Raw genomic sequence first — 24993 nt, 5'->3', positions numbered from 1 at the left:
CTGTCTGCCAGCTAATCAGTTTATAGATTTAGTTTGTTTCGTTGCTGGCGAGTATAATTATTACCTGGTTTACCTTGATTTTTAATATTTTTCCCTAATAGCTGTCTGCCAGCTATTCAGTTTATAGATTTAGTTTGTTTCGTTGCTGGCGCTAATGCAACTGAACTCAGGTTAGAGGTGATTGCTTTGTTTTATGATCGCAACGATACTGACCGGTTGTGTTTTATTCGAGCTCTTGAAATTACCTTTCAATCGGGGTTACACCGAACGTATATAATCTTAAAATTCGATTGGGTCGCCTCCCTCATCGCCTTGCTTGCTGCGGATTGGCTCTCCGAATCGTCGCCTCTCCCATCACCATATCTGCCACTACCTGATGTTCTGCGTGTCTCTTTAATCTCCCACGGCCTGCTCTTCTGCACGATTCTCTTAACTGCCTCTTAACTGCGTAGTGTCCAAACAATCACTAAAATGAGTGTCGTCATCCGACTGTTCCGAGTTCAATGGTGTTATCATTGGATATCTTGTTGGCTTTGTGACAATTGGGCTCATGTAAAATGCGCAGGATTGGATCAAAACGGCCGTGTAGTTGATCTGATCTCGAAGAGATCCAATGCGGCGGATCTTCCTCTCAGAGGCATTGCACCTCGTCTCAATCCGGAAGCCACTGCTGATTGTGTTAAAAGCTACCTGTGCCAAAAATTTGGTGCATAACCTAATAGTATAAGTGTCTTTAAATATAATTTCAAACAACCACGTAATATCTCTTCTTTTAAAATTACTCTTCCAGAATCTATGTTTTCTAACGCTTTAGATCGCACAATTTGGCCGGAGCACACTAAAATGCAGGAATACATCCGAAAAGGCGCATCACAGGATCCCGATTCTGTTGATGCAATAAACTAAGTCGCTCAATATCTGTTGCTTATTAGAATTTTCGTAGTATATTGGGGAAACTAAAAAGAGTTTACTCTAACAGAACATTGCTGGATTTTGACATTACTGCTATAACTGAAACCTGGCTCAACACAACTGTTTATGATCAAGAAATATTCGTTAACAAGTTTGCCATTTACAGATAAGACCGCCCAACTCGCGGCGGTGGCGTTCTAATTCGGGTACTAAACTCTAATTCTTCTGAACTTATTCCTTACGATAATATGCACGGCATTGAATTTATAGTAGTTAAAATTACCACCGATAAATGTAATGTATTTTTTACTTGCTCCTACATACCCTCTGGCTCTGATCCTGCTATTTATCTTCATCACCTTTCAGCTATTTCTTAGCTGTTGGTGACGCCGATCAACTTGCTGTCCTTAAAGCCTCCTTGGTTCTCCAGGCATTTGTTCTACATTAAAAACACAAAATCTCGTTTTTTTAAAAGATATAAAAAATCCGGGTCCGCCACATATTTTTCCCAATATGTTATTGCCCGATCTAAATTCGTATATATGTCCAATAATCAATGTTATGCTGAGAATGTAGACAAAATATCAGATCTGACCCTAAAAAATTATATTCCTTTGTAAATTCTAAAATTTACCATTTGGGTAATCTTTCAGAATCTTCCGATATTAACATTTCTAACCTCTTTGCTACTTTCTTTCAATCTACATACTCTTCTCTCTCCTATAACTCATTTACTAGTTATCCATACGCTTTGCCCCACATTAATAATATCCACATCCCACCTTTTGAAATCAGTGACGTTCTAAATGGCAGGTTGACTATTGACGAGTCTTTCTCTGCAGGTCCGGATAAAATTCCGAGTTGCATTATCAAACGGTGTGATGCATCTCTTTGCGGCTCAATCACTTTTCTATTTAACCTGTCATTGCAACTGTCATTCTTTCCAAGTGTTTGGAAGACATCTTTTTTAATCCCTTTTCATAAGAAAGGTTCTAAAACTGATGTCGGTAACTACCGAGGTATTGCCAAGCTGTCTGCGATCCCAAAGCTTTTCGAACGTCTAGTAACCTGTCAGATTCAGCATATGTTTAGTTCAATTATTTCAACCTCCCAACACGGATTTGTTAAGAAACGTTCTCCTTCTACGAATCTTCTCGAATTTTCGCGTCTTATTCATTGTAGTTGTCTCCAGAAAAAACAAGCAGATGTCATATTCACCGATATTAGCAAGGCGTTCGATTCGGTTAACCACTCTTTACTTATTTATAAACTATCTCTCATTGAATTTTCTCCCTACTTACTTGATTGGATTTCGTCATACTTGTGGAATAGATCTCAACGTGTATTGTTGAAAAACGTAGTATCTTCTTTGGTAAATGTTACTTCAGGCGTACCACCAGCCACAAGTCAACTGGGACCATTACTATTCATTTTGTTTATTAAAGACCTCCAACAGGTGATGTCCTACTGCTCCACTTTTATGTATTCAGATGATGTGAAAATCTATGTCATTTTCTAATTTAAGCTCACATCTTCTTATTCAGTCGGACCTCAATAGGTTCCAGGCTTGGGCCTCAACAAAATTGTTATCACTAAATTGTTCAAAATGCAAAACAATGTCGTTCTCCCGCACTACTTTTCACACAACCTCGTACACCCTTGGAAACTTCTTATTGGAACGCGTAGTGAAATTAATGATCTTGGTGTGTTGTTCGATAAAAAACGTTGTTTCAATAGCCATATCACAGTTATAGTTAATAAAGCTACTGGCGTCTTAGCCTTTATTAAGCGTTGGGAAAAACAGTTCAATGATCCGTATACAACTAAATCGTTATACGTAAGCCTAGTTCGCCCAATTATTGAGTACTGTTCTGAGGTATGGAATACCAACAGAACTTAATAGAATCGGTTCAAAAACAATGTTTGTTATTTGCTTTGCGCAACCTTAATTGGTATCTTGATCGGCACTTACCACATAATTTGTCCAGGCTAAAAGTGATTGACCTAAACACCTTAAAACACCGCAGATTTTGTAACGGCGTAATATTTATAAACAAACTGCTGACCGGTGCGGTGTATTCTCCTACTCTGTTAAGAGACATTAATATTGCATTGTACTCTGCCTACAGGGTCGGCTTGCTCAGGGAAAATGGGAGTGGGGTTTTGCTACCTAGAGAACCGCGCCGCCACATAAACTTAAATAGTAGACAGAGTAGGGAACTATTGACTAACTAAACCAAAGCTCAAAGAATCTAATTTTATACTAAGTGTGAGGAATGGCAGATGTCATTTAATTCCTCTTCATAAACCACCCAACCTTGCATAGGCTCGCTTTGTGTATGTGGCCAATGCCCTTATTAATGATGCACAGTTACTTTAGGTGTCCAATTCGCAAAAAAATTTACTTCATTTTATACTTCATTCTTAAATACGTACCAAAATTCAATTAAAGATAATAATTTGCCCATGATGGCTGCTTATGATTTTCTTAACGTTAGCTTGCCCATGGCAGATGCTTATGATTTGCTTAACGCAAACGCACTCCTACTTTCGTTTACAATTACACAATTATTGAAAAATATTAAATTCCCTATGCTCACCTAATTAGTTTTTCAACTATAAGTTGGATGTTACGATCGGTGCCAGCAAAATTACGCCAGCCACTTTGCGCGTTTGGAAATCTTTGTGGTGCTTCACTTATTAGTCTGTTTGTCTTGTTGGGCGGTTATTAAGCCCGATGTGGTACATATCTATATACACACGTGGACTTAGCACTTTTTTGCAAAATTCGATTTGATTTAAAACGCGTGTGCTTTGGCCGAAAGATCAGAAATAAGAGAATGAAAAAACGCAAATGGCGGGTGCAAGCCCTCTGACAAGCAGTGTTAGAAAATATGAAATTATCGTTTAGTATTTTCTAGGATGTGTGGTTGCCACCAGGTTGCGGAACCAGTAGTGCTATTTTATTTTTAAAAAATTACAAGAATCTTTTCCTAATAATATCACACCCCTACAGCACAGGATTAATCTTTAGTCTTTACGACAAAGATAAAACCTGCAAAAGGGTGTCTACTGTTACCAAATATCCTTTGCATGATATGTTCCTAATTCCATTCCGTTTAAATCCTCAAGTAAATAGAGAGATTTTCCCAGTCTTTGGCTTTGCGGCGGCTTTGCTAAGGGCGAAGTTTCGTTTAATTACCTCGTCTCCTACCTGAAAAGATCGAGGCCTAGATCGGAGGTTATAGGATTGCTCATTCTTTTCATAAGCTTTGTCTAAATGTTTTTGGAGGTCAAATCGTAACGTAGAGAATAGGTCTTGTCGGTTTAGTCGTAAGGAACTTTCATTAAGCAAACTTAGATTTTTGAGTAATTTATAATCTTTTCCGTGACAAATCATATGCTGCCCGAAAACAACAAAGAATGGAGATTCAGCTATTGACTGGTGTATATGACTACGCAGAGAACAGTTTATACTACTAAGATATCTATCCCATTCTCTCTGATCGGATCGGGTATAGGCTCTCAATGCAGCATTAACAGACCTATTAACTGTTTCTGCGGCATTGGACTGCAACGAATAGGCTGCGGTGCAAGTGTGGGTAATGCCATGCTTAGAAAGAAAAGAAGAAAATTCATGACTTTTGAATTGCGAACCATTATCGCTTACTATAACGTCAGGCGTTCCGTAACAATCAAAAATTTCTTCTTTCAGGTATGACACGACGACTTGAGTTGTAAACTTCTTTACCGGTTTAAGAAACGTGAATTTCGATAGATGATCGAGTACTATAAAGACTCCTATATTACCTCTTTTCGTCCTTGGGAAAGGACCAATAAAGTCTATATAGAGTCTTTGAAATACTCGTTCGCTAACAGTTTGTTGTCCTATTGGTGGTTTAAATTTCTGCGTGCGGTATTTTTATGTCCTACAAATCTCACAGTTTTTGATGTAATTGCGAATGTATACGTGCGAACTTCTACAACCATACGCGGCCTGTAAAACTTTCTTCGAATATTTTCCAAACATTTGGCTATACCGAAATGAGAAGAAGAGGGCTGATCGTGAGCTGCCTTGAATACACCTTCTCTAAGCTCGACCGGAACCACAAGCTTCCAGGAGTCTTTTGGATGCTCGGAGGAACTGTTAGAGAAACCAACCCTGTGATAAAGAAAACCATCTATTACTTGAAAATCCGGTAGTTGAGACTGCGTTAACTTTTCTTTAAGTTGCGAATAGCTGGAGGATTGGAAGAATTCGGATTCCAAATCCATTTCTGGGAGAACATCGATATCAATGGTGGCAAGGCCTTCATCCGATTCAAAAGCTCTTGAAGTGGCATCGGCTACTACATTTTCACTACCTCGACGATGTTCTATACTAAAATTAAATCCTCGAAGTTTGAGTGCCCACCTAGCAAGTCTTCCTTGAAGGTCTTGCTGCGTCATGAGCCATCGGAGACTTGCATGATCAGTCACAACAGTAAATTCATGACCCTCAATATACATTCGAAATCTTTTAATAGCTAAAACTACTGCTAAGCATTCAAGTTCCGTGGTAGAGTAATTCCTTTGAGATCTATTAAGCTTCTTAGACATATATGCAATAGGGCGTTATATTCCGTTTTCATCACATTGAGCTAAAAGCGCTCCCACACCATTAATCGAGGCATCACACTGCACTATAAACGGTTTTTCGTAATCGGGATGTACTAATAATGGAGCAGTGGTCAGAGCCTTTTTCAATTGTTCAAAAGAAACTTGTGCGTTATCCAGTGAAATACTTTTCCTCGCAACAACTCGGTTAGGTGGAAGGTTTGTTCAGATTATTGATTATATTAATTGATTATTGATTAATAAACCGTTGATACCAACTGGTCATCCCGAGGAATCTCTTAAGTTGACGTTTGGTTTTTGCAATAGAAAGTTGGACACGGCGGTTATTTTATTGGGATTCACTTGCAAAGTTCCCTCTCCAACAATGTACCCAAAACTGAGTTTTGGCGATATTAATAGTAACCCCTGCCTTTCGAAGTTGCGTAGTGACTTCGTCCAGATGAGAAAGATACCCTTTGAAACTTGAAGACATGACTAATAGGTCATCTAAATACGAGTATACCATAACGTGTGATTTCATTCTATAAGGTATTACTTTATCCATAAGTCTACAAAGTGTTTGCGGAGCATTAGTTAGTCCGAAAGTCATTCGTGTAAATTGATATAAAGGACGGTTGGGTACAGTTATAGCGGTTTTTGGTATCGATTCATCGTCCAGACATATCTGCCAAAACGCATCTTTTAAATCAATTTTCGATATGCAGTGTACTGGAGGTAAGCGACTTAGTAGACCTTCAATAAGAGGAGTAGGATAAGCATCCTTTACTGTAACAGAATTAAGCTTCCTAGAATCTAAGCAAATTCTCACTTTGCCTGGTTTTACGACCAAGACTGCCGGAGAAGACCATGAAGACGCGGTCTACTTCTTGGCATAAATGAAGCTCTTTGGCTGGAGATAGGTTGTAATATCTTTGCTTAATTGCTTTTGCTGCACCGGTGTCAATATGATGTTCAATTAGGGTTGTTTTTCCTAAACCACTTTTTTCAGACGATGGAAAGAATTCGATAACAACTTGTAATCAGTTTCGATCGGTTGCATTAAGCAAGACTGTGTCACTTAAAGCATTGGAGTCCGAAATTTTGGAAATAGTCGTTGGACTGGATATTTGAAGATATTTTCCAAAAATCCATTCCGCAGATTATATTTTGTTTAATACTGGGTACTAGTAAAAATTCTACATCCTGAGATAAGGAGTTATAGTGAATCGGAACGATAATGGTAGCGGTGACGTTTTGATTTTGTCCGTCGGCTGTACGAACATAACATTTTAACTTCCTTAACCCTGGATGATCTGTAGGAATAAGCTTAGCCAATTTACCACCTATTACTCTGTACTACTCTGTAGTGTTTTTAAATAACATACAGTTGGATTTGTCTAATTCTGGGTTATATGTTGTCGAGTCAGGTTGAGAGTTACTTAAATTAGAAGATTGAAGAGTATTAGTTTGAAATAGGATATCCACCAGTCAGCATTGATGGACATCGTCTTACGAGTTTACCGACGGGGAATTACATTTCAAGCAATTAGGCTTATAAGTGTCAAGACGACCACACCCATAGCAAAATATACCTCTGGCTTTGAGGCAATCATGATATCTGTGTCCGGTTTCCTCACAATTCCAGCATTTATAACGCTCAGCATTGTGCATCGCATTTATTTCTACGTCGTTCATAGTTTGATAATTCTCTTCTTCCCTAGACTCTTTAACCTGCACTAGCTCATTTACAAATCGCCGGTTTGGAGGAGGTCGGGCTGCCGATCTACCTACTATGCTAATGAGAAATCGATCGCGCTTGTGGCACTCTGCTCTTAAGGAGGCAAAGTTTGGGGTCAAAACATGTAATAATTCTAGTCGTAATTCAGGTTTAAGGTTCTTCTTAACGTTGGTAGCTAGTTCACTGTCGGTCATAGGCTCACGCAAAGCATCAGCAATCGTTAGGATAGCATCTAGAAAATCGTCAAAATTTTCTCCGCGTTTCTGCTTTTTATGTCGAAGAGAGTCTTTAATCTCTTCGTCAGTGCGCTGTTCTCTATACCGTTCAAGGAGACTTGTACATAGGTGAAACCAATTCGATTCACTTGAAGTTCTCTGAAAACACCACTAAAATTGTAGAGCTGGTCCGGAAAATAGTACGTCGGCAAATTGGTATAGGAAATTCCAGTTTGCGTTTAGGCATTGTATAGTCAAACTATTTATCTTATAGATAAAGTCCTCAACAGGTATGTCATTTGCCATGCCAGTAAATTTCACATTCCACTTAGAAATTACGCATGAAACTTTGTCAGGACGATATACGGCTTGGGTCAAAGGATCACCTGTAGGCAATCGTATACTAGAGCCTTGATTACTATCAACTCTGCTTGCATTGTATCGATTTAAGTCACCAGGATTTCCTAAAGGGATATTATTTCGCGGACTTTGGGAATTATTACCCAACTGAAAGTTTCGCATCGTATTACTGATCTCATCCGCTACTGCTGCAACCATGCCAACCCGAAAGGTTTCTAAGGAGTCTGTGATTAACTGCTGTACTCGAGTTTCGGTTGATCTATGTGTTGTGTTTTGGCTTCTCAAGCTAGGGTGTGCTCTCTGATTTGTTGAGTTCTGATGGGAATTCGCTCTTGTCTTTGGTCTAGTTCGGTTAACGGCACCAGTAGCTTGATTGGCAGAAGCACCTCGAACTTCCCTATTAGTATCATTAGTAGACCTATTCGGTTGAGCAGCAGGAAAGGTTATCAGTTGTACCAGGGTACAAGCACTTTGGCAAAGCGGACAAGTTTCATTAGTTCCTAACTACAGTACAAGGGGTTTCAGCAAGTTCAGTATCTATTACCATAGTATCATTGTAAATAATACAAAGAGAACGTTCATCCCCACTATCGGTGACTGCAACCTCGTCTCGATTAGGCTGAACTGACATGTTGTAGTATTATAATAATTTCTCAAATATTGTAAATATAAAAACTCTGATTTAAAATTGGGACTATCCTTTAGTTATCGTGCATCAAATAAGTATTAATATAAAATTAGGGTTCCTGTTGAGCAAAAGACTTTTAATATTAGGAAAGCAAGTGCACTACTGCTGAGTGTCTTTCCAAAAACTATTCCAGCTAACCAAATCTCAAAGCAGTAAAAATATAATCATGAATACTTGCTAGAAATTTCCAACAAAGTTAATCTCTTATGACTTTTCTTAGGTGTATCAAATGTGATTAATAAAAGAATAATGTTGCTTGGTGCGAATTCGAGCTTTTCCCCAAATGATATGGGAATTAGGATTGAGCGATAACATAATCTAGGTTCACCACCTGCAAGAACGCGCGATGTCTGAATTCCAAAGTATCACATTAATGCTCAAATTGAATTTTACTTTAGAATATTCTTCTTCTCAAGATACGGTATTTTCCTGGTTTCCGATCGCTCCACGTTGGGCGCCAAAGAATATGTAACGAACACTGCAATGTGTGCGGCTATCTGGCAGCGTACTCTGCCTACAGGGTCGGTTGGCTCAGGGAAAATGGGAGTGGGGTTTTGCTACCTAGAGAACCGCGCCGCCACATAAACTTAAATAGTAGACAGAGTAGGGAACTATTGACTAACTAAACCAAAGCTCAAATAATCTAATTTTATACTAAGTGTGAGGAATGGCAGATGTCATTTAATTCCTCTTCATAACCCACCCAACCTTGCATAGGCTCGCTTTGCGTATGTGGCCAATGCCCTTATTAATGATGCACAGTTACTTTAGGTGTCCAATTCGCAAACAAATTTACTTCATTTTATACTTCATTCTTAAATACGTACCAAAATTCAATTAAAGATAATTTGCCCATAATGGCTGCTTATGATTTTCTTAACGTTAGCTTGCTCATGGCAGATGCTTATGATTTGCTTAACGCAAACGCACTCCTACTTTCGTTTACAATTACACAATTATTGAAAAATATTAAATTCCCTATGCTCACCTAATTAGTTTTTCAACTATAAGTTGGATGTTACGATCGGTGCCAGCGAAATTACGCCAGCCCCTTTGCGCGTTTGGAAATCTTTGTGGTGCTTCACTTATTAGTCTGTTTGTCTTGTTGGGCGGTTATTAAGCCCGATGTGGTACATATCTATATACACACGTGGACTAAGCAGTTTTTTGCAAAATTCGATTTGATTTAAAACGCGTGTGCTTTGGCCGAAAGATCAGAAATAAGAGAACGAAAAAACGCAAATGGCGGGTGCAAGCCCTCTGACAAGCAGTGTTAAAAAATATGAAATTATCGTTTAGTATTTTCTAGGATGTGTGGTTGCCACCAGGTTGCGGAACCAGTAGTGCTTTTTTATTTTTTAAAAATTACAAGAATCTTTTCCTAATAATATCACACCCCTACAGCACAGGATTAATCTTTAGTCTTTACGACAAAGATAAAACCTGCAAAAGGGTGTCTACTGTTACCAAATATCCTTTGCATGATATGTTCCTAATTCCTTTCCGTTTAAATCCTCAAGTAAATAGAGAGATTTTCCCAGTTTTTGGCTTTGCGGCGGCTTTGCTAAGGGCGAAGTTTCGTTTAATTACCTCGTCTCCTACCTGAAAAGATCGAGGCCTAGATCATTCTTTTCATAAGCTTTGTCTAAATGTTTTTGGAGGTCAAATCGTAACGTAGAGAATAGGTCTTGTCGGTTTAGTCGTAAGGAACTTTCATTAAGCAAACTTAGATTTTTGAGTAATTTATAATCTTTTCCGTGACAAATCATATGCTGCCCGAAAACAACAAAGAATGGAGATTCAGCTATTGACTGGTGTATATGACTACGCAGAGAACAGTTTATACTACTAAGATATCTATCCCATTCTCTCTGATCGGATCGGGTATAGGCTCTCAATGCAGCATTAACAGACCTATTAACTGTTTCTGCGGCATTGGACTGCGGCGAATAGTCTGCGGTGCAAGTGTGGGTAATGCCATGCTTAGAAAGAAAAGAAGAAAATTCATGACTTTTGAATTGCGAACCATTATCGCTTACTATAACGTCAGGCGTTCCGTAACAATCAAAAATTTCTTCTTTCAGGTATGACACGACGACTTGAGTTGTAAACTTCTTTACCGGTTTAAGAAACGTGAATTTCGATAGATGATCGAGTACTATAAAGACTCCTATATTACCTCTTTTCGTCCTTGGGAAAGGACCAATAAAGTCTATATAGAGTCTTTGAAATACTCGTTCGCTAACAATTTGTTGTCCTATTTGTGGTTTAAGTTTCTGCGTGGGGTGTTTTGATGTCCTACAAATCTCACAGTTTTTGATGTAATTGCGAATGTCTACGTGCGAACGTCTACAACCATACGCGGCCTGTAAAACTTTCTTCGAATATTTTCCAAACATTTGGCTATACCGAAATGAGAAGAAGAGGGCTGATCGTGAGCTGCCTTGAATACACCTTCTCTAAGCTCGACCGGAACCACAAGCTTCCAGGAGTCTTCCGGATGCTCGGAGAAACTGTTAGAGAAACCAACCCTGTGATAAAGAAAACCATCTATTACTTGAAAACCGGTAGTTGAGACTGCGTTAACTTTTCTTTAAGTTGCGAATAGCTGGAGGATTGGAAGAATTCGGATTCCAAATCAATTTCTGGGAGAACATCGATATCATTGGTGGCAAGGCCTCAATCCGATTCAAAAGATCTTGAAGTGGCATCGGCTACTACATTTTCACTACCTCGACGATGTTCTATACTAAAATTAAATCCTCGAAGTTTGAGTGCCCACCTAGCAAGTCTTCCTTGAAGGTCTTGCTGCGTCATGAGCCATCGGAGACTTGCATGATCAGTCACAACAGTAAATTCATGACCCTCAATATACATTCGAAATCTTTTAATAGCTAAAACTACTGCTAAGCATTCAAGTTCTGTGGTAGAGTAATTCCTTTGAGATCTATTAAGCTTCTTAGACATATATGCAATAGGGCGTTATATTCCGTTTTCATCACATTGAGCTAAAAGCGCTCCCACACCATTAATCGAGGCATCACACTGCACTATAAACGGTTTTTCGTAATCGGGATGTACTAATAAGGGAGCAGTGGTCAGAGCCTTTTTCAATTGTTCAAAAGAAACTTGGGCGTTATCCAGTGAAATACTTTTCCTCGCAACAACTCGGTTAGGTGGAAGGTTTGTTCAGATTATTGATTATATTACTTGATTATTGATTAATAAACCGTTGATACCAACTGGTCATCCCGAGGAATCTCTTAAGTTGACGTTTGGTTTTTGCAATAGAAAGTTGGACACGGCGGTTATTTTATTGGGATTCACTTGCAAAGTTCCCTCTCCAACAATGTACCCAAAACTGAGTATTGGCGATATTAATAGTAACCCCTGCCTTTCGAAGTTGCGTAGTGACTTCGTCCAGATGAGAAAGATACCCTTTGAAACTTGAAGACATGACTAATAGGTCATCTAAATACGAGTATACCATAACGTGTGATTTCATTCTATAAGGTATTACTTTATCCATAAGTCTACAAAGTGTTTGCGGAGCATTAGTTAGTCCGAAAGTCATTCGTGTAAATTGATATAAGGGACGGTTGGGTACAGTTATAGCGGTTTTTGGTATCGATTCATCGTCCAGACATATCTGCCAAAACGCATCTTTTAAATCAATTTTCGATATGCAGTGTACTGGAGGTAAGCGACTTAGTAGACCTTCAATAAGAGGAGTAGGATAAGCATCCTTTACTGTAACAGAATTAAGCTTCCTAGAATCTAAGCAAATTCTCACTTTGCCTGGTTTTACGACCAAGACTGCCGGAGAAGACCATGAAGACGCGGTCTACTTCTTGGCATAAATGAAGCTCTTTGGCTGGAGATAGGTTGTAATATCTTTGCTTAATTGCTTTTGCTGCACCGGTGTCAATATGATGTTCAATTAGGGTTGTTTTTCCTAAACCACTTTTTTCAGACGATGGAAAGAATTCGATAACAACTTGTAATCAGTTTCGATCGGTTGCATTAAGCAAGACTGTGTCACTTAAAGCATTGTAGTCCGAAATTTTGGAAATAGTCGTTGGACTGGATATTTGAAGATATTTTCCAAAAATCCATTCCGCAGATTATATTTTGTTTAATACTGGGTACTAGTAAAAATTCTACATCCTGAGATAAGGAGTTATAGTGAATCGGAACGATAATGGTAGCGGTGACGTTTTGATTTTGTCCGTCGGCTGTACGAACATAACATTTTAACTTCCTTAACCCTGGATGATCTGTAGGAATAAGCTTAGCCAATTTACCACCTATTACTCTGTACTACTCTGTAGTGTTTTTAAATAACATACAGTTGGATTTGTCTAATTCTGGGTTATATGTTGTCGAGTCAGGTTGAGAGTTACTTAAATTAGAAGATTGAAGATTATTAGTACCTGCTATTGATGCTGAGTTTGAAATAGGATATCCACCAGTCAGCATTGATGGACATCGTCTTACGAGTTTACCGACGGGGAATTAAATTTCAAGCAATTAGGCTTATAAGTGTCAAGACGACCACACCCATAGCAAAATATACCTCTGGCTTTGAGGCAATCATGATATCTGTGTCCGGTTTCCTCACAATTCCAGCATTTATAACGCTCAGCATTGTGCATCGCATTTATTTCTACGTCGTTCATAGTTTGATAATTCTCTTCTTCCCTAGACTCTTTAACCTGCACTAGCTCATTTACAAATCGCCGGTTTGGAGGAGGTCGGGCTGCCGATCTACCTACTATGCTAATGAGAAATCGATCGCGCTTGTGGCACTCTGCTCTTAAGGAGGCAAAGTTTGGGGTCAAAACATGTAATAATTCTAGTCGTAATTCAGGTTTAAGGTTCTTCTTAACGTTGGTAGCTAGTTCATTGTCGGTCATAGGCTCACGCAAAGCATCAGCAATCGTTAGGATAGCATCTAGAAAATCGTCAAAATTTTCTCCGCGTTTCTGCTTTTTATGTCGAAGAGAGTCTTTAATCTCTTCGTCAGTGCGCTGTTCTCTATACCGTTCAAGGAGACTTGTACATAGGTGAAACCAATTCGGTTCACTTGAAGTTCTCTGAAAACACCACTAAAATTGTAGAGCTGGTCCGGAAAATAGTACGTCGGCAAATTGGTATAGGAAATTCCAGATTGCGTTTAGGCATTGTATAGTCAAACTATTTATCTTATAGATAAAGTCCTCAACAGGTATGTCATTTGCCATGCCAGTAAATTTCACATTCCACTTAGAAATTACGCATGAAACTTTGTCAGGACGATATACGGCTTGGGTCAAAGGATCACCTGTAGGCAATCGTATACTAGAGCCTTGATTACTATCAACTCTGCTTGCATTGTATCGATTTAAGTCACCAGGATTTTCTAAAGGGATATTATTTCGCGGATTTTGGGAATTATTATCCAACTGAAAGTTGGATGCAACCATGCCAACCCGAAAGGTTTCTAAGGAGTCTGTGATTAACTGCTGTACTCGAGTTTCGGAAATGCTAGAACGTTCAGTTGATCTATGTGTTGTGTTTTGGCTTCTCAGGCTAGGGTGTGCTCTCTGATTTGTTGAGTTCTGATGGGAATTCGCTCTTGTCTTTGGTCTAGTTCGGTTAACGGCACCAGTAGCTTGATTGGCAGAAGCACCTCGAACTTCCCTATTAGTATCATTAGTAGACCTATTCGGTTGAGCAGCAGGAAAGGTTATCAGTTTTACCAGGGTACAAGCACTTTGGCAAAGCGGACAAGTTTCATTAGTTCCTAACTACAGTACAAGGGGTTTCAGCAAGTTCAGTATCTATTACCAGAGTATCATTGTAAATAATACAAAGAGAACGTTCATCCCCACTATCGGTGACTGCAACCTCGTCTCGATTAGGCTGAACTGACATGTTGTAGTATTATAATAATTTCTCAAATATTGTAAATATAAAAACTCTGATTTAAAATTGGGACTATGCTTTAGTTATCGTGCATCAAATAAGTATTAATATAAAATTAGGGTTCCTGTTGAGCAAAAGACTTTTAATATTAGGAAAGCAAGTGCACTACTGCTGAGTGTCTTTCCAAAAACTATTCCAGCTAACCAAATCTCAAAGCAGTAAAAATATAATCATGAATACTTGCTAGAAATTTCCAACAAAGTTAATCTCTTATGACTTTTCTTAGGTGTATCAAATGTGATTAATAAAAGAATAATGTTGCTTGGTGCGAATTCGAGCTTTTCCCCAAATGATATGGGAATTAGGATTGAGCGATAACATAATCTAGGTTCACCACCTGCAAGAACGCGCGATGTCTGAATTCCAAAGTATCACATTAATGCTCAAATTGAATTTTACTTTAGAATATTGCATTGGGTAGCGATACGAAAAATTAACTCTGTTATCTTCTCAAGATACGGTATTTTCCTGGTTTCCGATCGCTCCACGTTGGGCGCCAAAGAATATGTAACGAACACTGCAATGTGTGCGGCTATCTGGCAGCGTACTCTGCCTACAGGGTCGGTTGGCTCAGGGAAAATGGGAGTGGGGTTTTGCTACCTAGAGAACCGCGCCGCCACATAAACTTAAATAGTAGACAGAGTAGGGAACTATTGACTAACTAAACCAAAGCTCAAAGAATCTAATTTTATACTAAGTGTGAGGAATGGCAGATGTCATTTAATTCCTCTTCATAACCCACCCAACCTTGCATAGGCTCGCTTTGCGTATGTGGCCAATGCCCTTATTAATGATGCACAGTTACTTTAGGTGTCCAATTCGCAAACAAATTTACTTCATTTTATACTTCATTCTTAAATACGTACCAAAATTCAATTAAAGATAATTTGCCCATGATGGCTGCTTATGATTTTCTTAACGTTAGCTTGCTCATGGCAGATGCTTATGATTTGCTTAACGCAAACGCACTCCTACTTTCGTTTACAATTACACAATTATTGAAAAATATTAAATTCCCTATGCTCACCTAATTAGTTTTTCAACTATAAGTTGGATGTTACGATCGGTGCCAGCGAAATTACGCCAGCCCCTTTGCGCGTTTGGAAATCTTTGTGGTGCTTCACTTATTAGTCTGTTTGTCTTGTTGGGCGGTTATTAAGCCCGATGTGGTACATATCTATATACACACGTGGACTAAGCAGTTTTTTGCAAAATTCGATTTGATTTAAAACGCGTGTGCTTTGGCCGAAAGATCAGAAATAAGAGAACGAAAAAACGCAAATGGCGGGTGCAAGCCCTCTGACAAGCAGTGTTAAAAAATATGAAATTATCGTTTAGTATTTTCTAGGATGTGTGGTTGCCACCAGGTTGCGGAACCAGTAGTGCTTTTTTATTTTTTAAAAATTACAAGAATCTTTTCCTAATAATATCACACCCCTACAGCACAGGATTAATCTTTAGTCTTTACGACAAAGATAAAACCTGCAAAAGGGTGTCTACTGTTACCAAATATCCTTTGCATGATATGTTCCTAATTCCTTTCCGTTTAAATCCTCAAGTAAATAGAGAGATTTTCCCAGTTTTTGGCTTTGCGGCGGCTTTGCTAAGGGCGAAGTTTCGTTTAATTACCTCGTCTCCTACCTGAAAAGATCGAGGCCTAGATCATTCTTTTCATAAGCTTTGTCTAAATGTTTTTGGAGGTCAAATCGTAACGTAGAGAATAGGTCTTGTCGGTTTAGTCGTAAGGAACTTTCATTAAGCAAACTTAGATTTTTGAGTAATTTATAATCTTTTCCGTGACAAATCATATGCTGCCCGAAAACAACAAAGAATGGAGATTCAGCTATTGACTGGTGTATATGACTACGCAGAGAACAGTTTATACTACTAAGATATCTATCCCATTCTCTCTGATCGGATCGGGTATAGGCTTTCAATGCAGCATTAACAGACCTATTAACTCTTTCTGCGGCATTGGACTGCGGCGAATAGGCTGCGGTGCAAGTGTGGGTAATGCCATGCTTAGAAAGAAAAGAAAAATACATGACTTTTGAATTGCGAACCATTATCGCTTACTATAACTTCAGGCGTTCCGTAACAATCAAAAATTTCTTCTTTCAGGTATGACACGACGACTTGAGTTGTAAACTTCTTTACCGGTTTAAGAAACGTGAATTTCGATAGATGATCGAGTACTATAAAGACTCCTATATTACCTCTTTTCGTCCTTGGGAAAGGACCAATAAAGTCTATATAGAGTCTTTGAAATACTCGTTCGCTAACAATTTGTTGTCCTATTGGTGGTTTAAGTTTCTGCGTGGGGTATTTTGATGTCCTACAAATCTCACAGTTTTTGATGTAATTGCGAATGTCTACGTGCGAACGTCTACAACCATACGCGGCCTGTAAAACTTTCTTCGAATATTTTCCAAACATTTGGCTATACCGAAATGAGAAGAAGAGGGCTGATCGTGAGCTGCCTTGAATACACCTTCTCTAAGCTCGACCGGAACCACAAGCTTCCAGGAGTCTTCCGGATGCTCGGAGGAACTGTTAGAGAAACCAACCCTGTGATAAAGAAAACCATCTATTACTTGAAAACCGGTAGTTGAGACTGCGTTAACTTTTCTTTAAGTTGCGAATAGCTGGAGGATTGGAAGAATTCGGATTCCAAATCAATTTCTGGGAGAACATCGATATCATTAGTGGCAAGGCCTCAATCCGATTCAAAAGATCTTGAAGTGGCATCGGCTACTACATTTTCACTACCTCGACGATGTTCTATACTAAAATTAAATCCTCGAAGTTTGAGTGCCCACCTAGCAAGTCTTCCTTGAAGGTCTTGCTGCGTCATGAGCCATCGGAGACTTGCATGATCAGTCACAACAGTAAATTCATGACCCTCAATATACATTCGAAATCTTTTAATAGCTAAAACTACTGCTAAGCATTCAAGTTCCGTGGTAGAGTAATTCCTTTGAGATCTATTAAGCTTCTTAGACATATATGCAATAGGGCGTTATATTCCGTTTTCATCACATTGAGCTAAAAGCGCTCCCACACCATTAATCGAGGCATCACACTGCACTATAAACGGTTTTTCGTAATCGGGATGTACTAATAAGGGAGCAGTGGTCAGAGCCTTTTTCAATTGTTCAAAAGAAACTTGGGCGTTATCCAGTGAAATACTTTTCCTCGCAACAACTCGGTTAGGTGGAAGGTTTGTTCAGATTATTGATTATATTACTTGATTATTGATTAATAAACCGTTGATACCAACTGGTCATCCCGAGGAATCTCTTAAGTTGACGTTTGGTTTTTGCAATAGAAAGTTGGACACGGCGGTTATTTTATTGGGATTCACTTGCAAAGTTCCCTCTCCAACAATGTACCCAAAACTGAGTATTGGCGATATTAATAGTAACCCCTGCCTTTCGAAGTTGCGTAGTGACTTCGTCCAGATGAGAAAGATACCCTTTGAAACTTGAAGACATGACTAATAGGTCATCTAAATACGAGTATACCATAACGTGTGATTTCATTCTATAAGGTATTACTTTATCCATAAGTCTACAAAGTGTTTGCGGAGCATTAGTTAGTCCGAAAGTCATTCGTGTAAATTGATATAAGGGACGGTTGGGTACAGTTATAGCGGTTTTTGGTATCGATTCATCGTCCAGACATATCTGCCAAAACGCATCTTTTAAATCAATTTTCGATATGCAGTGTACTGGAGGTAAGCGACTTAGTAGACCTTCAATAAAAGGAGTAGGATAAGCATCCTTTACTGTAACAGAATTAAGCTTCCTAGAATCTAAGCAAATTCTCACTTTGCCTGGTTTTACGACCAAGACTGCCGGAGAAGACCATGAAGACGCGGTCTACTTCTTGGCATAACTGAAGCTCTTTGGCTGGAGATAGGTTGTAATATCTTTGCTTAATTGCTTTTGCTGCACCGGTGTCAATATGATGTTCAATTAGGATTTTTTTTCCTAAACCACTTTTTTCAGACGATGGAAAGAATTCGATAACAACTTGTAATCAGTTTCGATCGGTTGCATTAATCAAGACTGTGTCACTTAAAGCATTGTAGTCCGAAATTTCGGAAATAGTCGTTGGACTAGATATTTGAAGACCAAATAGTTTCCAAAAATCCATTCTGCAGATTATATTTTGTTTAATACTGGGTACTAGTAAAAATTCTACATCCTGAGATAAGGAGTTATAGTGAATCGGAACGATAATGGTAGCGGTGACGTTTTGATTTTGTACGTCGGCTGTACGAACATAACATTTTAACTTCCTTAACCCTGGATGATCTGTAGGAATTAGCTTAGCCAATTTACCATCTATTACGCATTTGTTAGCTCCACTATCAAGCAAGGCCAAGAAAGTTTTGTTAAGTAATGTAAGTTTTGTTAAATGTAATGTAATGTAACAGTGCGCTGTTCTCTATACCGTTCACGGAGACTTGTACACAGGTGAAACCAATTCGGTTCACTTGAAGTTCTCTGAAAACGCCACTAAAATTGTAGAGCTGGTCCGGAAAATAGTACGTTGGCAAATTGGTATAGGAAATTCCAGTTTGCGTTTAGGCATTGTATAGTCAAACTATTTATCTTATAGATAAAGTCCTCAACAGGTATGTCATTTGCCATGCCAGTAAATTTCACATTCCAATTAGAAATAACGCTTGAAACTTTGTCAGGACGATATACGGCTTGGGTCAAAGGATCACCTGTAGGCAATTGTATACTAGAGCCTTGATTACTATCAACTCTGCTTGCATTGTATCGATTTAAGTCACCAGGATTTTCTAAAGGGATATTATTTCGCGGATTTTGGGAATTATAAGCCAACTGAAAGTTTCGCATCGTATTACTGATCTCATCCGCTACTGCTGCAACCATGCTAACGCGAAAGGTTTCTAAGGAGTCTGTGATTAACTGCTGTACTCGAGTTTCGGAAATGCTAGAACGTTCAGTTGATCTATGTGTTGTGTTTTGGCTTCTCAAGCTAGGGTGTGCTCTCTGATTTGTTGAGTTCTGATGGGAATTCGCTCTTGTGTTTGGTCTAGTTCGGTTAACGGCACCAGTAGCTTGATTGGCAGAAGCACCTCGAACTTCCCTATTAGTATCATTAGTAGACCTATTCGGTTGAGCAGCAGGAAAGGTTATCAGTTGTACCAGGGTACAAGCACTTTGGCAAAGCGGACAAGTTTCATTAGTTCCTAACTACAGTACAAGGGGTTTCAGCAAGTTCAGTATCTATTACCATAGTATCATTGTAAATAATACAAAGAGAACGTTCATCCCCACTATCGGTGACTGCAACCTCGTCTCGATTAGGCTGAACTGACATGTTGTAGTATTATAATAATTTCTCAAATATTGTAAATATAAAAACTCTGATTTAAAATTGGGACTATCCTTTAGTTATCGTGCATCAAATAAGTATTAATATAAAATTAGGGTTCCTGTTGGGCCAAAGACTTTTAATATTAGGAAAGCAAGTGCACTACTGCTGAGTGTCTTTCCAAAAACTATTCAGCTAACCAAATCTCAAAGCAGTAAAAATATAATCATGAATACTTGCTAGAAATTTCCAACAAAGTTAATCTCTTATGACTTTTCTTAGGTGTATCAAATGTGATTAATAAAAGAATAATGTTGCTTGGTGCGAATTCGAGCTTTTCCCCAAATGATATGGGAATTAGGATTGAGCGATAACATAATCTAGGTTCACCACCTGCAAGAACGCGCGATGTCTGAATTCCAAAGTATCACATTAATGCTCAAATTGAATTTTACTTTAGAATATTGCATTGGGTAGCGATACGAAAAATTAACTCTGTTATCTTCTCAAGATACGGTATTTTCCTGGTTTCCGATCGCTCCACGTTGGGCGCCAAAGAATATGTAACGAACACTGCAATGTGTGCTGCTATCTGGCAGCGTACTCTGCCTACAGGGTCGGTTTGCTCAGGGAAAATGGGAGTGGGGTTTTGCTACCTAGAGAACCGCGCCGCCACATAAACTTAAATAGTAGACAGAGTAGGGAACTATTGACTAACTAAACCAAAGAATCTAATTTTATACTAAGTGTGAGGAATGGCAGATGTCATTTAATTCCTCTTCATAACCCACCCAACCTTGCATAGGCTCGCTTTGCGTATGTGGCCAATGCCCTTATTAATGATGCACAGTTACTTTAGGTGTCCAATTCGCAAACAAATTTACTTCATTTTATACTTCATTCTTAAATACGTACCAAAATTCAATTAAAGATAATTTGCCCATGATGGCTGCTTATGATTTTCTTAACGTTAGCTTGCTCATGGCAGATGCTTATGATTTGCTTAACGCAAACGCACTCCTACTTTCGTTTACAATTACACAATTATTGAAAAATATTAAATTCCCTATGCTCACCTAATTAGTTTTTCAACTATAAGTTGGATGTTACGATCGGTGCCAGCGAAATTACGCCAGCCCCTTTGCGCGTTTGGAAATCTTTGTGGTGCTTCACTTATTAGTCTTTTTGTCTTGTTGGGCGGTTATTAAGCCCGATGTGGTACATATCTATATACACACGTGGACTAAGCACTTTTTTGCAAAATTCGATTTGATTTAAAACGCGTGTGCTTTGGCCGAAAGATCAGAAATAAGAGAACGAAAAAACGCAAATGGCGGGTGCAAGCCCTCTGACAAGCAGTGTTAAAAAATATGAAATTATCGTTTAGTATTTTCTAGGATGTGTGGTTGCCACCAGGTTGCGGAACCACTAGCGCTATTTTATATTTAAAAAAAATACAAGAATCTTTTCCTAATAATTTCACACCCCTACAGCCCTCCGTCCTATTCGTCTACCAATTGTGAGATCCAATTTTTCCCTTCATGAACCATTCCGTGTTTTATGTACTAATTATCATTTAGCCTATTAATGTATATCTTTTGAGTCTTATATTTATTCTATATCTTTTCAAATGTACTGTTACCTCTATTCACTAAATGTATAAATGTATTAACTGTTAAGTTGTTAAGTAAGCTGTCCATAGTTAACTATAAGCCAAATAAAAATTGCCAGCAAAATTATTATTTTACCGTTTAGCGCGTTGTTGTTCACGGCAGAATATTTTGTTAGTTAGGATCATAATCATAGCTTCTGATATCAGACGAATCGAGTCTTAAAATAACTCAACTTTAATACTTGAAATAAAGGTATCTTTTGAACTTGTACTTAATTTTATTTAATTTTATGCATGTCAATAAATCGAAAAATTGCCCTTTTACAGATTTGCATTTAAAGTATCCCATATATTTGGTCTATTCAAACCTTTGGGCATGTATGTATCTGTTCCCCGCTATTTACTAACCCTCAACAGGAATTACAAAATGCAAAATTATTTTAAATATTAAAATAAATATTTAAAATGCATTTACAGACATACTTTTTTAACTTTTAAGCCCACGATTTATAAAATATGGAATCTAAGTATTTTTTCAAAACTCTATAGTGTAACAGATCCAAATTTAGGCACATAATAACCAAACTTAAGAAAGCATCTGTGTCTGTGCTTTTAAAGAAAGTCATGATCTTGCTGTTTGGGGCTGTCACTGGAATTTTTGCCGATTTCTAAATGGGCGGCACCTTCACAAGCCGAATGTTTGTTCGTTAAATATTTTTACTGGTAATTTTGGCTTTTCTTGTTGATAAATTACTTTTATTTTCCCACTCCAAAATAAAGATTATTTTATTAAGATGTTAAGCATTAGGAACAACAGTTTAGAAACCTCAAAGGCGGTTGACCTATTTTTTTTAACCCTAAACTGTTTTTAAAAGACCTAATGTCCTTTTTATACCCTTGAAGAGGGTATATTGATTTCACTCAGTAGTCGCAACACAGTAAAGGAGACGTTTCCGACCATATAAAGTATATATATTCTTGATCAGCATTATTAGACGAGTCTATCTAGCCATGTCCGTCTGTCTGCCCGTCCGTTTCTACGCAAACTAGTCTCTTAGTTTTTAACCTATGGGCCTAAAACTTTCCCGAAAGTCTTCTTTCCAGTATTTAAGTTGGAACCAGCTGAATCGGACAACTATATTTTATAGCTCCCATAAAAATTATCGAAAAAATTTGTTTAAATTATAAGTTTGGTTGGAAATAACGTTTTTTAATAAATTCTGAGTTTTGAATTAAATCGGACGACTATATCTTATAGCTGCCACTCAAAAGCGCGGAAAATTTTTGGGAAAATAATATGAAACAAATTATAGATTCCGTTTTTTTAAACATATAACATGAATTTCAAATTAAATTTTATCAAAATCGGACGACTTTATCACATAGCTCTCATACGAACTATCGCAAATTGGTCGGAAAATAATATGAAAAAATGTATAGCTTTGGTGTTTTTTAACATATAACCTCCTAAGCTTGGAAAACACATTTTTAATTAGTTATGAACTTCGAATTTTAATTTATTAAAATCAGATGCATCTATCATATAAATGTCATAGGAACTGCTGCAGTTGAAGTCGATGAGGGGAGTGACTTTATTGACAGATTGGGCCGATAGGGCGACAGTTGCAGCAGTGGCCATCTGAGGATTAATCCCGGTTCGCTCCGAGATTATCTTAAATGGCACTCAATGACCCAATTTTCGGAGTGGCCAAGTAATATGGCGGGGGCAGAAACGAAGATGATCAGCAAATATGGGTATAGTAGCAGCCATGTTGCCAAACCAGACAGATGCAGCCGAAGCCCGCCGGAATTACCTAGACAACGCTCTTGACCATTGGTAGATGATGGTAGCCTGAGCCAGGAACTGGAGTACCATCCGACAGGCAGGAGTGACCCAAGCACGGCCGTGGCGCATCGATGACCGAAGGACGTTGGATTTCCGGGACGAGCCGCGGGGAAATGCCAAAGCGGGAGCCCGACACGGAAACCGCTAAGTCCGAGTAGACCGCTGGAACCTCTCCTTTGGCGGCGAGGACGATGGTAATTCTGTGGAGGATTTCGTATTCCGTCAGTAGTTCCTGTAGCGGCATCATCAGTGTCCGTGAAATGAAGTTCTGCGAAACTTTCACGTCATCCTATCGGGCAGAGCAAAGGAGTGATATTGGGTATACGTACGCCAATCCAATGTGGACACTTGGTCAAAGCTGCGCAGGGCTTTGATGGAGCGGTTCCGTGGACATCAGACGAAACACGAGAGGCTGCACGAGCTGCTTCAGAATGAACAACAGCCGGGAGAGACCTCGGATGACTACATCCATGCTATTTGCAGCAGAGCAAGTTGCGTTTCAGCGAGGCATTCCTTCCTGACTTGCGTTGCTGCGAAGGACGGATTCCGGATTCGGATTTGTTTCCGGTGCGGTAGACTTGGCGTAATAATGCCGAAATATTCCGATTGCGCGGAAAGCGGTTGACTGGGCAGTCCATACTTGGAGCAAAGAGCGCCCTTCGGAGTCGACTTCTGACAGGTGTTCGGACTAGCACCATCCGTTGTGGGGAAGCCAGTGGCGAGAAGTGTCAAGAAAGCTGAAGAAATCCATGCCAGTCAGATGTTGCACTACGCCGATCAGGAAGATGAAGACGAGGTAAAGGAGGATCCTGGAGCCTTTCTGCGGAGGAAAAGCTGACAGTATATAATGTCAAAGAGGCGTTCCCTACCTTTGAAAGGGATGGCCTCGGAGTCACAAGCGTACCTCTCCACGCCTCTCCATTGAGCTGATGGAAGGAGCTCGGGACTTCAAAGATCGTCCGTATCCGATGTCGCCGACGAAGCAAAAAGGTGGTCGAAGAGAAAATTGAAAGGACGAGGAAATCGGATGAGGAATTGGAAGGATCCGAATGGAAGATGTGGATCCCGAAAAGTCTGACGCACTGCCTGATGAGCGTGCTCATTCGGACAGGTCGAAATCGGAGGAAGGTTACAGACGGAAAGGCTATTCCACGGCAGCGAACATAGTGAACTTTTCTAAAAGAGGTATTTCACGAGCTCAAAGTGCCTGAAACGATACATTCGGAAAACGGCAAGCAGTTCGTATCCAAGGCGTTTGAGGAGATAATGGACGGCTTCGGTATACAGCACCTGAAGACTCCAGTATACTCACCACAGAGCAATGCTCGGTATACAGCACCTGAAGATTCCAGTATACTCACCACAGAGCAATGCTGCGGAGAAGGTAAATAGGAATGCTTTGGCCGCAATTCGCAGCTTCTTGGTCCAGGATGGACGAGGTGGCCATCCGAAACACTATCCATTTGGCCACAGGAGAAGCGCCGTTCTTCACAGTATTCGGCGATCACATGTTCCTCAACGGTTCCAGCTACAAGTTAGCCAGACGACTCAGGTCAGTGGTCGACCATAAAATGGCAGGAATGCAGACCAAGAACAAGCTGCGAGTAATCCACGCCAAGGGGCAGAAACAACTGGAGGGGGCAAGCGAGACCGCTATGATAGGCGAGCCCTTAGGATTAGTCCCGGTTCGCTCCGAGATTATCT

At 39.3% G+C, this 24993-nt stretch overlaps 1 protein-coding gene across 1 annotated transcript; it reads right to left on the bottom strand.

The window, feature by feature from the left end:
• Positions 1-23255: 23255 nt before the first annotated feature.
• LOC127011788 (uncharacterized) lies at positions 23256-24692 on the bottom strand. Its single transcript, XM_050889904.1, has 3 exons — positions 24629-24692; positions 24159-24579; positions 23256-24109 (listed from the first exon to the last, which is right to left on the bottom strand). Exons 2-3 carry the CDS (start codon positions 24390-24392, stop codon positions 23978-23980), a joined length of 366 nt encoding a protein of 121 aa, XP_050745861.1. The 5' UTR covers positions 24393-24579; positions 24629-24692; the 3' UTR covers positions 23256-23977.
• Positions 24693-24993: the final 301 nt, after the last annotated feature.

The sequence above is a fragment of the Drosophila biarmipes genome, unplaced genomic scaffold, assembly GCF_025231255.1.
Source record: "Drosophila biarmipes strain raj3 unplaced genomic scaffold, RU_DBia_V1.1 ptg000008l, whole genome shotgun sequence".
Taxonomy (NCBI): domain Eukaryota; kingdom Metazoa; phylum Arthropoda; class Insecta; order Diptera; family Drosophilidae; genus Drosophila; species Drosophila biarmipes.
The sequence above is the reverse complement of the archived record's forward strand: the minus strand, read 5'-3'. Positions and strand labels throughout refer to the sequence as shown.